The sequence below is a fragment of the Delphinus delphis genome, chromosome 12 (assembly GCF_949987515.2).
Source record: "Delphinus delphis chromosome 12, mDelDel1.2, whole genome shotgun sequence".
In the NCBI taxonomy this organism is placed as follows: Eukaryota; Metazoa; Chordata; class Mammalia; order Artiodactyla; family Delphinidae; genus Delphinus; species Delphinus delphis.
In genome coordinates, this window is record NC_082694.2 from 11,505,077 (window position 1) to 11,523,667 (window position 18,591).

At 46.2% G+C, this 18,591-nt stretch overlaps 1 protein-coding gene across 1 annotated transcript in view; it reads left to right on the forward strand.

Moving 5' to 3' along the window:
* Window positions 1-18,591, forward strand: part of ACOXL (acyl-CoA oxidase like) — a 366,413-nt gene that overhangs the window by 59,043 nt on the left and 288,779 nt on the right. The window contains 1 exon segment of the mRNA XM_069541255.1: window positions 2,606-2,738. Within this exon segment, the coding sequence (XP_069397356.1) occupies window positions 2,606-2,738 (133 nt within the window).

Sequence of the window (18,591 nt, forward strand, 5' to 3'; positions counted from 1 at the left end):
TTAGCATTCATCCAATGCACTAGGGATTAGAAAGTCAGACTCAACCAGAAAGAAGAATGATAGGGAGCTACACGGTCTGTAGAAAATATGAGAATATATAGAATATTCTTTGGTAAGCAAGATTTGATTTAAAAGCCATTCCATAGGTATTTAAGCTGCCCCCCAAATACTACAGCAGAGGCAACACACTTTGAGGGTGTTGGTTTATCATTTGATCAGAAAGGGGTCTGTAAACAGATGTACAGATTCAATGAAATTCCTGTCAAAATCCCAGCTGCCTTTTTTTTTTTTTGAAAAAACTGAGAAACTGGTTCTAAAATTCATATGGAAATGCAAGAGACTCAAACTACCCAAAACAATCTTGATAAAGGAGAACAAAGTAGGAGGACTCACATCCCTGATTTGAAAAATTACTACAAATCTACAGTTATCAAGATAGTGTGGAATTGACATAAGGCTAGATGTATGGACAATGGAATAGATAGAGGATCTAGAGATAAATCCTTGCACTTATGGTCAATTGATACTCAACAAGGGTGACAGGATAATTTAATGGGGAAAAATGGTCTTCTCAACAAATGGTGCTGGCACAATGGATATCATAAGCATGAAGTTAGACCTTTACCTCATATGATATACAAAAATTAACACAAGATGGATCACAGATCTAAATGGTAAGAGCTAAAAGTATAAAAAAAAGTATAAAAGAAAACATAGGTGCTGGGACTTCTCTGGTGGTCCAGTGGTTAAGACTCCACACTCCCAATGCAGGGGGCCCAGGTTCGATCCCTGGTCAGGGAACTAGATCTCTCATGCCTCAACTAAGAGTCCACACGCCGCAACTAAGACCCAGGCAGCCAAATAAATAAATATTAAAAAAAAGAAGACATAGGTATAAATCTTTGTGACCTTGTTTAGGCAGTGATTTCTTAGGTGTGACACCAAAAGCACAAGGAACCAAAGAAAAAATAGATAAATTGGACGTCATCAAAATTAAAAAACTTGTGCAGCAAAGGACACTATGAAGAAAGTGAAAAGACAATCCACAGAGTGGGAGAAAATATTTGCAAATCTTATATATCATAAGAACCTAGTATCCAGACTGTAAAAGGAACTATATTACAGCTCAACAGTAAGAAGACAAATGACCCAATTAAAAATGGGCAAAAATATGAATAGACACTTATCCAAAGAAGATATTGAAATGGCTAATAAGCACATCAACATCACTGTCGTTAAGGAAATGCCAATGAAAACCACAGTGAAGTACCACTTTGCGCTCCCTTCATGGCTGTAGTAAAAGAAACAGATGATAACGAGTGTTGGTGAGGGTGAGGAGAAACTGGAGCCCTCATCCATTGCTGGGGGGGATGTAAACTGGTGTGGTCAACCTGGAGAAGAATTTGGCCATTCTTCAAAAGTTGAACGTCTTCATAGGACCTAGCAATTCTACTCCTCGGTCTTTACGAAGACGTTGTCTACAAGAGAATTGAAAATATATATCCACACAAAAACTTGTGTACAAATGTTCATAACAGTTATTCATAAGAGCCAAAAAAAGTGGAAACAGCACAAATATCCATCAACTGATGAATGGATAAACAACATAAGGTATATCCGTACAATGGAACATCATTTGGCCATAAAAAGAAATGAAGTACCGATACATGTTACAACATGCGTGAACCTTGAAAACAGTGGGTCAAGTGAAAGAAGCCAGACACAAAGGCCACACACTGTATGCTACTACTTATGTGAAATGGCCAGAAGAGACAAATCCATAGAGTTAGAAAGTAGATTAATGGTTGCCGGGCTCTGGAGGGTAGGGGGTATGGGACAGGACTACTAATGGTATGGGGTTTCTTTTTGGGGTGATGAAATGCTTTGAAATTGGATAGTGGTCATGGTTGTACAACTTCGTGAATATACTAAAAACCGTCGAACTGTACGCTTTAAAAAGGTGAGGTTCATGGTAAATGATTTGTATCTCAACAACAAAAAAGTAGATTAGGGGTTTCCCTGGTGGCGCAGTGGTTGAGCGTCCGCCTGCCGATGCAGGGGACGCGGGTTCGTGCCCCGGTCCGGGAAGATCCCACGTGCCACAGAGCGGCTGGGCCCGTGAGCCATGGCCGCTGAGCCTGCGCGTCCGGAGCCTGTGCTCCGCAACGGGAGAGGCCACAACAGTGAGAGGCCCGCGTAACACACACACACACACACACACACACACACACACACACACACACACACACACACACACACACACACACACACACACAAAGTGGATTGATGTGCAGTCTTTACAGCCAGGCTCTGGTGTTGGTTTGAGGATGGCAGTCCTCATGCCTCTCTTTGTCAGAGTCCACTGCTGGGTTGCAGGGTAGTAGTGGCAGGAAATCTGCTCTTACTTTCCATGAGTTGAGCCTTTCTCAGCATCTCCTGGGGAGGCACTTGTCCTGCTCCCCACACTGCTGCCTTGTGAGGGAGGATCCAGGATGGGGAACCCTGTGTGTGCTCGTGGGAGCCACCTGACCTCATTTCTAGGCACCATGTTCTTCTCTTACATAAACCCCATCTCTCTTTTCCACCTGCCTCTCCCCCACTGCAGGTTTGGTTCTGTGGCTCCAGATGGGCAGTACCACTCCCCCATTAAGGACAAGAGTGCAAGATTCAATGCCACGTTGGCGCTGCTGACCCCTTCGAGACTGGCTGTGACTTTCCAAGCTACAGGCTCTATGAAGGTAACTGACTCTGATGTTAATTTCCCTTGCTATTTATTCTCTGCCTGTCCCAGGGGTGGGTAACAATGTCAGGAGTTGAGCTGCCTGAGCCACGGTTGGTGTAAGGTGGCCTGGGTTGCTGGTTAGATGCTAGCGAGTGCCAGTTGGCGCTGCACAGAGGACCTTTCTGCAGCCTTCTTACCATGGGGTCCCATCCCCCCGCATCCCAGATGTGTGCTGTGATTACGCTGGGTGGAACATAGGTGTTGCGGCAACAGGGCCACTAAAGATGGTCCCGGGAGAATTGGTTGTTCAGAACAGACACATCTTCTGGAAAAGCAGCTAAGAGCTGACTCGTGGCTAAGGGCCCACGTGCCTTGGCTGAATTCACTGGGGGCACTGATGCTTGCACAGCTGTTGGCGTGTGACAGTCACCATCACAGGCAGGAGTTCATGAGGCCAGACCTCCAGAAGCCAACTCTGCCTCCCATTTCCTCCCGCCCCTCCTCTGTCTTGGTTTGGAAAAAGCAGCCAGGAGAGAAGAGCTCTGGAAGGCTGCCTGCTCCTCGAGGCACTGCACTGTCTGTTCTCTGGTCCCTCCCCGTCTCTGTATCTCTTAAGCTCCACTGAGCTTGGGGAAGCTGGAAGGAGAATTAACGTACCCGTGAATATCCATCTGTGGCTTGAACCCAGATTCTCCTTCAAGAAGGAATAAGTTTCATTCACCTGACTCCAGGCCTGACATCAGTGTGCAGCCACCTGAAAGGCAGGAAAATCCTTTCTCCCTTCTGCCGGGTCTGCACTGCTCACAGGAAGCCTGCCTGACCGAGCTGTCTCGTGTGGTGCCCTTCCCGTCAGCGGGTGCAGCTGTGACCCTCAGTCCTGAGTCAGTGACCATCTGCCTGCCCGTGGGCGCTGCTTTATGTGCTTGTTTTCGGTGGCTCTTCAAAGTGAGTGGGGTGCGTATTCAGTTCTGAAGACCCAGGTCCACAGTGGCTCAGCGGGTCTCAGCTGAACGGGCTGAGTCAGGCCCCAGGAGAGCCTCAGGATGCAGGCCCAGGGGTGAGGCCAAGGTGCTGGCACAGCGGCAAAGGACGGAGGAAAATACTTCTTCCAAGTCTGTGATAGACACTGTTTCAGCCATTTTCCAGACTCCAGAAGGAGGCAAGAGGAGAGAAAGCAGACGAGCCGAGAATTGCACCGTAGAGAAGATGGGACAGAAATCTGATCAGGGTTCTGTGAAGCGGGGACAGCCGTATCTGCACAATAGCCCCTCTGATCACAGCAGCCTCAGGGCCCCTCTGAGGAGAGTGCTGGTGAATATTAAAACCACATGCTGGTTCGTGGCTCTAAAGGTGCCGTAGAAACCCTGTGCTGTTACATTTTGGAGTGGGTGATGTCGTGTGAAGGATGTCCACACTGCCAGGGACCGGTCCGCCCATTCAGGCCAGTGGTGGAGTCCTGGGGGGCAGGCATAGGGTGGTGTAGATGGGGCACGGGGGGGCCTTCTGGGAGAGACTTGATTTCTAAGTATCAGTAGATCTGGAGCAGTGGGGGTGGGGAGAGAGGACACAGAGTGGCTGATTTTTAAAAGGCACCCCTTCTCCGTTTTCCTGAGCATTATCAAGGGGCCAGCCCCTGCCAAATCCGAGTGTCTGGGGAAGCGGGCACATTTGGATCAATTCCTCTTTGGGCATCTGACACACACATTTCGTTCCTGGCAATGTACAGGCCTTATCACGATCGTGGGCTCTGAAATCAGAGAACCCTGGGCTCAGACCTCAGCCTGGATGTGACCAGCCATGGGGGCGCGGGCAGATCAGTAGCCGTCTTTAAGCCTCAGTCTCTTCATTTGTAAAATGGGCCTTCTGATGGTGGCGAGGCCTGGGTGAGGGTGTGGGTGCGTTGCTGGCACAGAGCGAGGGCCCCGTCGCTCAGAGCTGTTGCTGATGTGATGGCAGCTCCTGCTGCTGTTACTGGGGAGATAGGCGTTGGCTGTGGGAAAGGAGTAAATGGGCTTTCCCGTGAAACAAATGCCTGGAGTCCTGGCCTTCAGGCAGCCAGGCGATCTGAGACGTTTTGCAGAGGTGTCCCTTGGATTCCTGAGTATCTGAAGTGAAACACAATGGTCGTGAGTCGGCACCTGCCCTGTTTGGGAGGTGGGTTTGCCCGGTGACGGGGAGACCCCTCGCAGAGCTGGACGGGCCTCAGACCCTGTGGTCCAGATACGGCCGATGTGTCATCCCTCACGGACCCTGGCCGCTGTGATCTCATCGAGAGCATCTCTGGCGAGGATGATCTCACCAGCTCTCTTGGCAGCTCCCTCCCCTCCTACAGCTTAAACACAGGACAGATGCTTTCTCAGCTGAAACCTGAGAAGGTCCTGCTTTTTCTGTGCTGGCTGATGAGTGGAAAACGGATCCCTTTCTCCAAAGGGCATTCCTCCTGTGTTAGAAAACTGTCGCCGTGGCTCCCCACGGTGACGTTTGCTCAAGGCCAGCACGCCTGGTCATTTTAAACTCTGCCCAGATGTGTTTTTTCCCCCCCATGGTTATCTCTCATTTTCATAGCGTTTCTCAATATCTTCAGATTTTCTCTTAAAGTCTTGCTGTATGTAACAGCCATGCTTTCCTTTGTGCCCCAAATGCCATGTCTGATTAAATGATTAGCAGAGACAAAAGGCAAAGGAAACTAAGACATGTGGCAGGAGCTGGGGGGGTGGGGATGAGCATTGAGAGAACTCTGCAGCCGAAGTTGGGGTGGGGGGGTGCTGAGAAGCCTTTTCTGAAGGAGGAAGGAAGCTGGGGAGATTCACGGTGGGTTTGGAGGCAGAAGTAGAGGAAATGTGAAATGTACACGAGGTCTAGCCCAGAGTCTGGGGTCGATTTTGCATGGAAATAATATTCTAGCGTAAGGCAAGCTGGTGCCCACTTTCAAAAGAGTCTCCCTAATCCTTTAAGTAGGTGTTACTCCGTAGCCGGGTCCCACCCTCAGGGTTTCGGATGCAGCAGCTCTGGGGCGCGGCCAGAGAATCTGCATTTCTACCTGGTGATGCTGAGGTTACCGGTCCAGGACCGCCCTTGGAGAACCACTGCACAGAACAGACGGATGCAGTTCTAAATTCCTGGCCCCATCCCAGCCACCCTGTCACCCTCTGTGGCCTCACAGTGCCTCCAGGATCAAGACACATTCTCTTCCAGTTTCCAGTGCCTTCCACGACCGACCTCTCACCCCGCCCACCTCGTGCTGCGGTGCAGCCTGGCGAACCCGTCCCCACTTTTCGCCTGGTTAGTTTCCCAGATGTTTCAGAGCTCCGGTAAATGTACCTCCTTCAGAAAGGTCACAGCCCGCAAGCGGTCCCTCTGTCATGTTCCAAGGCTCTGCACTCCCCTTGCAGCGTTTATTGTGGTTATAACCGACTCATGGTGTGATAGGTCTCCCCTGCAAGCCTAAAAGCTCCATGCTGCCAGGGGCCCTGCCGGCCTCGTTCGCTGCCGTGTATTCAGCCTCCCACACAATGCTGGGCACCGAGTAGGTGCACAGCAAATAGGACCTGAAAGAATGGATGAAGAATGAATCAGAATTCACATAGAAAGCACCTGGGTTAGTTCTTAGCGGAGATAAGTTCTCAGTATGTGTTCATTCTGTGCCTCCCCATCGCAACCCCTCAGCCTGTTGCCAGGGTGACCGGGACGGATGTTGCGGCATCTTCCTTCTAACTCTCTGTGGCTCTTCCGCCCAGAACAAGGTGTCTTCTTTCGTCCTTCCTGTTTGTCCTGTCCCAGGCACTGCCCTTTGTGTCTGCTTCGTATGTACGTGCCGGCTTACGGCGCCAGGAGGGGGCACTGTGTTGGCGCCCGTTTTGCAGTTAGGGATGAGGCCCTGGTGGTCAGGGAGTCACCCGGGTGGGTGGGCACCTCGCACAGGGTGTCAGCGACACGCAGGGGCCATACTGCAGGGTCTGCGTGTTGAGTACAAGTCAGGAGTCCTGGACTGTCTCTCCAGTTCTGGATCCAGGGATCGCTGAGACCACGCCCACCCTGCCGGCTGCTGGAAAGCACGGTTTCTGTGGAGGAAGCTACGGCTTCTCTCGTTTCTTTGAGTGAAATGATCAGCTGGCCCTTGTTTGCCTCGCCTGCTTTTGGCAACTCTGCCGTGTGCTTGGTGAGGTCACAGTTAAAGCGGGGCCCAGATCCCCCCCGGGGTTGGGTGGTCGGCCAGGAGAGCCTGGGGGACTGCAGGCTGAGTCTTTGGGCCTCGCCGGCCAAGGGGACACCCTGCAGAGCACAGATGCGTCAAGTGACTTTGTTCTGTCAGGATGAGGCCACCACTCCTAACCGCGGGCAGGGAGGAGACCCCATGGCCATGGCGCCCCTGCATGGGCTCAGGGTCTGCTGCCACTGGGGAGTAGTGGGCCTGGGGCTTCACTTCAATTTCTCTGAGCTTTTAGTTTTCTCACTGCGTGAAATGAGGCAAAAAAAAAACAAAAAACCATCTGATGGAAACATTGTGAAAATTCCATGAGTTAATTCATCTCTTCACCATCACCACCACCACCAAGACTGTTACAAGAAAATAATACTTATTGAGCCTCTATTATAAGCCATGCCTGTCATAAGTGCTTTACAGGTGTTAACTCATTTCTCCTCGCACAACTCTGAGAGGGTTCCATTGGTACCCTCACTTCACATATGGGGAAACTGAGGCAGAGGAGGTAAAGGAATTTGCCTGAGGTGGGCACTGACTATGCTTCCTTTGACTTTGGTGGTCCTTGTTAACGGTAGTAGATGGTCCCGTGTTTGGAAGGATGGTCCCAGCATGTTGAGTAGATAAGACTGACATGTAGATACTATTAAAAGATACTGTAGAATTAAGGGGGAGCAGGGGCAGCCCGACACAGCGCCTGAATACCTGGGAGCTGGAGGTGCTTGGTCACAGGTGTGAGCTACTGAGTTACAGCTTTGGGTCATGGCAGGCCCCCAGCAGGCCGCTGAGTCCTTGGGTCAGGAAGAACCTCACCACAGGCATTAGCCAGGACTGCAGCTGCTGGGAGCCGTGCTTGTCCTCATCACCTTGTCCCAGTGCCCAGCGCTGAGCCGAGGGAAGGGAAGATGCCCCGTGTAAAGTTGCTGAGTTGAGAGGAGTGGGGTTGGCACGCCTGGAAGCAGTTGGAATGTTGTGCCTGTTCTAGACTCCAGAGTGAGGCCACTGAGACATGGACTCTGGAATCAGCCTCTCTGGATATGCATCCTGCCTCTGCATGGCCTTGGCAGGTTATTGAACCATCTCTACGCCTCTAAAAATCATAACAGCACCCCTTTGTAGAGCTGTTGTAAAGCCTGAGGGAATTAATACCTGTAAGGGGCTTATACAGTAAGTCCTCTACATATGAACGACTTCCGTTCTGAGACTGCGTTCATAAGTCCAATTTGTTCGTAAGTTCAACAAAGTGAGCCTACGTACCCAACTAACGCTGTAATAGGTTTTTAATACTTTTAACACAAATAATACATAAACAAACAAACACAAAAAATAAAACATTTAAAATTTTACAGCATAGTCCCTTGAAAAGTACAGTAGTCCAGTGCAACAGCTGGCATACAGGGCTGGCATCGAGTGAACAGGCAAGAAGAGTTACTGACTGGAGGAGGGAGAGGAGGTGGGAGATGGTAGAGCTGAAGTCTCGTCAACAGCAGGAGACAGAGGACAAGCTGTAGTTTCATTCACGCCTGACGCTGATGGCACAGGTTCTACCCTCTTGAAAAAACGATCCAGTGATGTCTGGGTAGTAGCTCTTTTTTTCTTGTCATGGGTGAATGACACTGACACCGTAGCACTGGATTGCATTCTGAACGGCTGCTGCAACCTTTGTGTACCATTTTAGGTTTGGGTCCTGTGCCTCAAAAACTAACAGTGCCTCTCAAATAAAGAAAATCCTAGGACTTCCCTGGTGGTCCATTGGCTAAGAATCTGCCTGCCAGTGCAGGGGACATGGGTTCGAGCCCTGGTCCGGGAAAATCCTACAGGCCGCGGAGCAACTAAGCCCGTGTGCCACGGCTGCTGAGCCTGCGCTCTAGAGCCCGCAAGCCACAACTGCTGAGCTCGTGCGCCACAGCTACTGAGGCCTGCTCTCCTAGAGTCCGTGCTCTGCAACAAGAGAAGCCACCACAATGAGAAGCCCGCGCGCCGCAAAAGAGTAGCCCCCGCTCGCCGCAACTAGACAGAGCCCGCGCACAGCAACGAAGATGCAACGCAGCCAAAAATAAAAAAATAAATAATAAAAATAAATTATTAGAAAATTTTTTTAAAAAAGAAAGAAAATCCCCTTGCCCTTTCCTGCATTGTGAATCTCTTCGGTTCTTCAGTTACTTCTTCTTCCTCCACTTTTGTTTCCATCTTTATTGCTTGGCACTTCTTAGCGGTACCAGCTACGTCACCGCTGCTTTTACGCTTGCTTCCGGACATCCTGGGCTTGAAATAAAGATACCGTACTACTGCGCTCTACACAGTACTGTATAGTAAAGTACATAAAGGCACAACCACTTTTAGAGGATGCACGCATGTGACAATGTACGCCAGACACGTGAACTAACTTACGTGATTGGACATGTGAACGCACGTTCGCATCTTTGAAAGTTGGCAACTTGAAGGTTTGTATGTAGGGGACTTACTGGCTAGGGCTTTAAATACTAAATCATCAGTACATGTAGGCTGTTATTATTGTTAAAAGGGACCTGGAAGCTTATACAATCAAGTTCAGGTATACTGATGATTAAAAATGACATCTGAGGTTGTGAGGATCACAAATCGGGTTTATAACACATGCTTACCCCGAGGTGGTAGTGGCTGCTCAGAGCTGAGGGTGGAGAATTAGGAGGCTGAGTCTGGATGGGGCTGAAAAGTGGCTATGGTCGTGGTGAGAGCCACGTGGTGGGATGGGGAGCGGTGGGCTCCGTGCCGTCTGGCTGACCTCCTGGGGTTCAGTGAAGGACACGTGGTGTTGAGAGATGACTGGAGAGCCCAAATAACCAGCTTTGAGTCCTCAAAGGTTGCAGTGTTGAAGATGGTGGGCAGCTTTTCCTATCTCCTCGGGCTGAGGGGAGAGCAAAGGGAAGAAGTTGGTTTCAGGTGGGACTCTTGGGCCTTGTGATAGACACACGGCCTTTCCCGATGGTGAGCATTGTTGGATGTGAATCAAGGGTCTGTGGAAGGTGCTAGAACCCACATTTTCAAGAGAGTCTTGCCCCTCTGTTGATGGGGGTGTGGGGATATCATGTCCTCAAATGACCTTTCCAGGACCTTCTGATGGTGAGGGTTCATGGAGAACTAGAACAACAAAGAGGAGGAGGTTGGGGGCATCAGAGTATCCTTCTGAGTCAGAGGTGGCTCTTCAACCACAAGGGGTGAGGTGGTGCAGTCACTTGGGCCTGTGGGCATTGGGTGAACACAGGGCAGAGCAGGCCGTGTGTTCCTGCCGGTCTCTGGTCTTGCCTTGGGGCTTCCTCTTCACCCAGGTTCTGATGCATTCCCAGAGATATCCCTGACGTCTGTGTTCTCTTCCTGGTGTCTGGTTCCTGTAGTGCCATGCTTGTGTGCCTTAGTCACGGGCTGGGGCTGGGGCTAGACAGCTTGTGTCAGAGTGCGACATTCTATCTTCCCTGATGACCTTGAACCAGACGCTGTGACATTCCTCCCTGAGTTGAAGCTCAGTCAGTCCTCTTAAATTAATAACTTCAATTTCTGTGGCTAGCACTATAAAACTACCAGATTTTTGTCTGTTTAATTCCTGCTAGGAGGTCACCTATTTTTATTTTCTTCTGGGATCATTTTATCTTCATCTCTTCTTCTTGTCACTTAGATTGATCTAATTTTTATCATTATTAGCAGAAAATTTACTTGGCAGGTATCATATCTTTTTATTCCGTCTCAGTGCAGGGCCTAGTAGAGCACTAAATGTCATGGAAGTCTATCCTTCCTCCCTCCCTCCCTTCCTTCCTTCCCCCCTTCCTTCCTCCCTCCCTCCCTTCCTTCCTTCTATCCTCCCATGCATGCACTCATCCATCTACCTGTCCACCAACACGCTCATACACCCACCTGTTCATTCATCGACCCATCCATCCATCCATCCATCCATCTACCCACCCATTCTACTACAAAGACTCTGAACACGGTGATGATCAGTTCCTCTATGATTTCGTAGTTAATGGGAGGTGTGGAATATTCTAGACAAAAGGCAGTCACTTACCTAATGGACACCATATTTTAGAAACACTCCCCAGGCAGGAGTGTGTAAGGAGAGGCCAGAGGCAAATACCGTCCTCTAGATCCAGGCCCTCTTCTAGCAGTAGGCTCGAATAAGGAGCGTCTCTGTAGGGCCTTGTACACATGAGGGCTTCAGTGTGGGGACTGAATTGAATAGGTTTGGAAAGAAGTGGGCATACTCTAATACTGAGCACAGTGAGACCTCTGCCCCCTCAAACAATGTGGCATAATGGAGGGTGGAGAGAGGGGAGCAAATGGGTCCCCTAGAGTAATGTCTTGAAGGTGTACGGTACTCACCAGTGTGTGTTTTATTGAAATTGGTGAGCCGAAGTTGCCATATATTTATTCTCTTGGCACTTTTGTGACATGGCCAGTCATGTCTTCACGCAGAGAGTGGTACTGGAGAGATGAAAACAGTGACTCATCCGTGTCAGTTGTATGTTTGTCCTTTTAGATGCATCGTGTGTGCTGTGAGGAAGTGGAGTCACACTGCTTATCTTCTTCTACTCAGGTTGGAGTTATTCCTTCTTTAGCATCCTCACACGCACTCACATACACACAGTGTGGGGAGCAGAGTAGCAGAACTTGCTCGAACGCCGGGGAAGTCCCACGGGATCAGGGCTTTGGCCTGGATGATTCTCAGAGAGATTGTCTGTAAAATACAGTCTCCAGAGTTTTCTGAGGTAGAAGCTTCCTGAGGCTGACCACCAGAGGGTGACAAATACCAGTAATGATCTGCAGATTAGTTTTTCCTTTACATTTATTTACTTTTGTATGCAAGAATTGGCTGGGATTTTTTTGGTTCTCATTAGTTTAGCTTCTTACCAGCTATGAGTGTTGATTTTTACAATGTGGTCAACAAAAGGAGAACAGGGATGCATCAGCCTAATAATCGTCTGGCTCAAGACCAAAACTGTAAGCAGGATGTGGAGCTATCTTCTGTTTAATTTATTTTTTATTGAAGTATAGTCGATTGACAATGTTGTGTTAGTTTCAGGTGTACAGCAAAGCGATTCAGTTATATATATGTGTGTGTATATACACATATATGTGTAAATATATATATTTTGGAAGGCAACTTATAAGCAGTTCAGGGCTACTTGGAAATCTTCTCTTGAGATTAACTTCCTACACCATTCCTTCTATCACTTATGCATATTTTGATTCTCCAAAAACTTCAAGTTTTATTTATTATTTTAAAATATTAACTATATATTCTTTTCCGTAATGGTTTATTACAAGATTATTGAATATAGTTCAATATAGTTGAATATAGTTCCCTGGGCTATACCGTAGGATCTTGTTGTTTATCCATCCTATATATAATAGTTTGCATCTGCTAATCCCAAACTCCCAATCCACCCCCCTCCCACCCCACCTCCCCCGTCCTCTTGGCAAGCACAAGTCTGTTCTCTATGTCTGTGAGTCTGTTTTTGTTTTGTAAATAAGTTCATTTGTGTCATATTTTAGATTCCATGTGTAAGTGATATCATATGGTATTTGTCTTTCTCTTTCTGACTTACTTCACTTAGTATGATAATCTCTAGATCCATCCATGTTGCTGCAAATGGCATTATTTCATTCTTTTTTATGGCTGAGTAGTATTGCATTGTTTGTATGTACCACATCTTCTTTTTCCATTCATCTGCGCATGGACATTTAGGTTGTTTCCATGTCTTGGCTATTGTGTATAGTGCTGCTGTGAACATTTGGGTGCATGTATCTTTTTGAATTATAATTTTGTCCGGATATACGCCCAATAGTGGGATTGCTGGATCATAAGGCAGTTGTATTTCTAGTTTTTTGAGGAACCTCCATACTGTTTTCCATAGTGCCGCACCAATTTACATTCTCACCAACAGTGTAGGAGGGTTCCCTTTTGTCCATACCCTCTCCAGCATTTGTTATTTGTAGACTTTTTTTTTCTTTTTGCGGTACGCCGGCCTCTCACTGTTGTGGCCTCTCCCATTGCGGAGCACAGGCTCCGGACGCGCAGGCTCAGCGGCCACGGCTCACGGGCCCAGCCGCTCCGCGGCATGTGGGATCTTCCCGGACCGGGGCACGAACCCATGTCTCCTGCATCGGCAGGCGGACTCTCAACCACTGCGCCACCAGGGAAGCCCCTATTTGTAGACTTTTTAATGATGGCCATTCTGACTGGTGTGAAGTGATATCACATTGTATTATAGTTTTGATTTGCATTTCTCTAATAATTAGTGATGTTGAGCATCCTATTGGCCATCTGTATGTCTTCTTTGGAGAAATGTCTATTTAGGTCTTCTGCCCATATTTGATTGGGTTATTTACTTTTCTGTTATGGAGTTGTACGAGCTGTTTGTATGTTTTGGATATTAAGCCATTGTCAGTTGCATCATTTGCAAATATTTTCTCCCATTCTGTAGGTTGTCTTTTCATTTTGTTTATTGTTTACTTTGCTGTGCAAAAGGATGTGGAGTTATCTTGATGACTTTTCAGGATATAATTTGACTCACAAATGTCTTAAAAATAAGTTTGCAGTATCTTGGGTGGTTGTGAAAATGGTTAAATATTTTTTGTGGTGTTTCCATGGCAGTTGTTTACATTTTTAACAATTGAAACGTAGACATTTATTTCTTTTTAAAGATATATCTGCCTTTTTCCTCCAGAGCCAAAGATCTAAAGATCCTGTACAACCATAGATAAGTAGCACATGACATGAATATTTGAAATGGGTATTTGAAAGAATTCCTGCTTTGAATTTGCTTCAATTCTGTAAGCTCGTGTGGAATGCTTTCCTTGCACAGGACACAGCAGGCGGTGAGCAGAGCTGACCTGGTGCAGGTCTGTGCTCTCCAGTGGCTCAGGTGTATCCAGGTAACTGAGCTACTACAGTACCTTCAGGGGCTCCATCGTGTGAGGAAGCCTCCAGGGATCTTGCTGGCAGGTGGTGGTGGAGGTTTGAGAATAACTCTTCATAAAGACAGGGTCGCAGGATTTTTATGGTGGATGGGACCACAGAGATCAGAGTCCAATGCACATCTTCTATGGAAACATTTCTAAATGAAGCCTCTGGGTCTCTCTGGCACAGAGACCTAGGAGTTGGCATCCGGCCCTTCCCCATGGAGCACAGTACCCAGGTCATGTTTGCAGGTGGACAGCCTGAGCACACACAGTGCTGTACGGCGTTCTGTGCTGCAGGAGAGAAAAGTCTGGGGCCTCTCTCCTGATTTGATGTGGTCCAGGAATGTTAGATGTTTGCGGCTGTGACAATGTTTCAAGGAACAGAGGTCCCTTCAACTAAGTCATCAGAGGCTGATTAAACCCTGTGGGAAACCCCAGCCTCCTCAAACCCTGGGTTGTGGCCGTGTTAGCTGTGAGGGAATGAGTGATGCTGTTGCCGGTGTGAACTGCTTCCAAGTTGTTCTGGGCCTGGGTCCTGCTTGGGAGGGGCTTGCCTTCCTCGGCTCCAGCAGCCTGCTCACCGAGGACAGGTAGAAAGTGTGCCCAGGCAGCAGCTGCGAGGAGCTTCACCTCTCCATGGAAGCCCTGTTGTCTGTCTGTGCCACCTGGAAGGTCAGACACGGATGATGGATGCGTGGATGGCTTGCTGTCCTTAGGAGATTTTCCACCTGAAACTTGATACTCCATGTAGCACAGGTGCTGGTACAGGTCACCATCCCTTTTCCTCACTCCATGTTTCATTACTCCGTTCCGTCATCCCAGCTGATGAATCCATCCAGTGCTTCCCTGTATGTGTTTGGAGCCTTTTATATGTAATCGCTCTTTTAATCGTCCCAGCAGCCCTATGAGATGGGTACTGTCATGATTCCCATTTTCCCAGTGGGAAAACTGAGATATAGAAAGAGGTAACAGTGTGTCTAGAGTTTTCTGGACCTCCTGCTGCAGCATTCTGGCACTGGAGTCTGGCCCTGACTCACACTGGGATGACTTAGTAATCCTCAAGCAAGAGGTTCTTTGAGTTCAGCGTAGACCCAACTTCTTGGCATTCCTGGACCTCTTTGGCTCGCAGTTTTATTTGCTTTGGTAAACCGAACCGAACCGAACCAAACCAAACCAAACATTTAAAATAATTTGTTGTCTACATTTAAAAACGTGGAGATTCCATCCAGACTGGGATTTGGCAGGTGCCGAATGGTTAGCCGATGGGCCAGAATCCAGGCTTCCTTCCCCACTGGGACCTGGGACCTGATTTTTTAAAATGGCACTGCCGTCTTTGCCTGATAGCCGTGTGTCACCGTGTGAGCATCTGTGTACTGGGAGTAGGAGAGGGGAGGGGAGACAGGCTGGCCCTTTACATTGAATGTCCTTTTATGGGAAAAAGGTCTGCTTACAATGAACATTCATTGAGTATGTTCAACTTTGAGCTCAGTCCAGTGGAATGATTTTTGAATACCTCTGCCTACCACGGTGAAATTTAATAAGCCAAAAAAATTCACACTTCCTTAGATAAGTTTTAAAAAGTGAACTGGACCATTTAAATTTGCCTCCACAAACCCCTCATAAGTGCTAAGAAGAGAAGCAAAGCGATGGTTAGTGGAATATTTGTGAGTTGTAACTCTCTTATTTATCGACTCTAGGCATTTCTACATTTTTGCTATGGGAGATAAGAGTTTAGTTCACTTACACCACACCCCACCCCTGTCCCTCCTTTTAGTTTTTTTTACCCTCACCATTTTTGATTTTTACAATATTGTTTTTAATTCTCCCGAGGATTACCAAGGTGCCTATGAATCTTCTTAAGCTTCCGTTTCTTATCTGAACAACCCCATTTCTTGACTCCTTTAAAGCTGCTCCCTGCCTCTGTTAATTGGACCATTGACTTTTATATTGTCAAGGCTGATAGTTTAACTATAATCTAGCTTCTGGATTTTAGGTTACATTATTATGGCCAGGGCTATGAAGTACTCTTCACTGTAGAACTGTGTAGTATATGAGGACAGTGTTTTCTCTCTATAGGCCCAATGTCATGACACCTTTACAATTTGAAGAACACTATTCTTAGCATCAAGGTCAAATCACTTTTCTTACACTCTATAATTACTCAAAATCATGTCACATTTTTGTTTGCTTACTATTTAGATCATTGGATTTTTTGTGAGGTTTTTGGTTTCTCCTGGAGTTTCCAGTTGCCTTTCTTTTTTCTTGTTGGGAGCGGAAACATATGTCTTCATCCTTATTCCTCATGTCATATCATCATATCAGTAATACTTTCCAGCTTTGTGCTCATTTTCCCTGTTGCATGGAATCTGACCACTTTTCTCCTGGAAGGTCTTATGGAGCTGATTTCTTATTTTAATCTGTTGTTTCTAAGCCTGATATACAGCAATCATTTTCTAAATATTATTCTTTTTACTGGATTTCTAGGAGTAGGTCAACTTTTTCCTATATCCTACTGTCCTTTTGCTTGGTTTTCTTTGGGTTTTTTTTGAGTATATCCTCAAGTAATTTCCTCTGGAAGGTGTATGCATGGTCATATTTTGATTCTTTGTGTGTATGCAATGGTCCATATTTTGCCCTCACATTTGATTGATAGTTTAGCTGAGACTTGCCAGTTGAAAATCTTTTTCGCTCAAATTTTCAAGGTGTTGCTTCATTGGCTTCTAGCATAAAGTTTGCTAGTGGAAAGTCATATATTTCCCTGGATGAGGCCAGCACTTTGTCTCTGGAAGTTGGTTGTCATGGAAATTTCTCAAGAAAGTGTTTACATCTGTTTTTTTTTTTTTTTTTTCATTTTTCCGGCATGGCACTTGATAGGCTCCTTCAATGTGAAAACTAATATCTCTTTTCATTCTGGGGAATTTTCTTCTACTAGTTCTTTGATAATTCAAACTATAATTATTTGGAGGTTACAATTGTTATCTTGATTGCCTCTTATTTGTTCCCTCAAATTTTTCAACAGAATTTTTTCTATGTTCTGGACATTTTCCTGATTACACCTCTTTATTTATACAATTATTGTTAATTTTCAAGAGCTCTTTCTCTTATCTATTCCTTTTCTATAGATATACATTTTTTTAGATGCAAATGCTTCTGTAATCCTCTGTAGATATCAATTAGAGATTGTTTTTCAGAATTCTGCTCCCTGAATTATCTTTTTTTTTACAGCTTTATTGGAGTATAATTGCTTTACAATGGTGTGTTACTTTCTGCTTTATAACAAAGTGAATCAGTTATACATATACATATGTTACCATATCTCTTCCCTCTTGCATCTCCCTCCCTCCCACCCTCCCTATCCCACCCCTCTAAGTGGTCACAAAGCCCCAAGCTGATCTCCCTGTGCTATGTGGCTTCTTTCCACTAGCTATCTGTTTTACATTTGGTAGTGTATATATGTCCATGCCACTCTCTCACTTTGTCACAGCTTACCCTTCCCCCTCCGCATATCCTTAAGTCCATTCTCTAGTAGGTCTGTGTCTTTATTCCTGTCTTACCCCTAGGTTCTTTATGACATTTCTTTTCTTAAATTCCATATATATGTGTTAGCATATGGTATTTGTTTTTCTCTTTCTGACTTACTTCACTCTGTATGACAGAGAGGTCCATCCACCTCACTACAAATAACTCAGTTTCGTTTCTTTTATGGCTGCATAATATTCCATTGTATATATGTGCCACATCTTCTTTATCCATTCATCCGATGATGGACACTTAGGTTGTTTCCATCTCCTGGCTATTGTAAATAGAGCTGCAATAAACATTTTGGTACATGACTCTTTTTGAATTATGGTTTTCTCAGGGTATATGCCCAGTAGTGGGATTGCTGGGTCATATGGTAGTTCTATTTGTAGTTTCTTAAGGAACCTCCATACTGTTCTCCATAGTGGCTGTACCAATTCACATTCCCACCAGCAGTGCAAGAGTGTTCCCTTTTCTCCACACCCTCTCCAGCATTTATTGTTTCTAGATTTTTTGATGATGACCATTCTGACTGATGATATCTCATTGTAGTTTTGATTTGCATTTCTCTAATGATTAATGATGTTGAGCATTCTTTCATGTGTTTGTTGGCAGTCTGTATATCTTCTTTGGAGAAATGTCTGTTTAGGTCTTCTGCCCATTTTTGGATTTTTTGTTATTGAGCTGCATGAGCTGCTTGTAAATTTTTGGAGAGTAATCCTTTGTCAGTTGCTTCATTTGCAAATATTTTCTCCCATTCTGAGGGTTGTCTTTTGGTCTTGTTTATGGTTTCCTTTGCTGTGCAAACGCTTTTAAGTTTCATTAGGTCCCATTTGTTTATTTTTGTTTTTATTTCCATTTCTCTAGGAGGTGGGTCAAAAAGGATCTTGCTGTGATTTATGGCATAGAGTGTTCTGCTTATGTTTTCCTCTAGAGTTTGATAGTTTCTGGCCTTACATTTAGGTCTTTAATCCATTTTGAGCTTATTTTTGTGTATGGTGTTAGGGAGTGATCTAATCTCATACTTTTACATGTACCTGTCCTGTTTTCCCAGCACCACTTATTGAAGAGGCTGTCCTTTCTCCACTGTACACTCCTGCCTCCTTTATCAAAGATAAGGTGACCATATGTGTGTGGGTTTATCTCTGGGCTTTCTATCCTGTTCCATTGATCTATCTTTCTGTTTTTGTGCCAGTACCATACTGTCTTGATT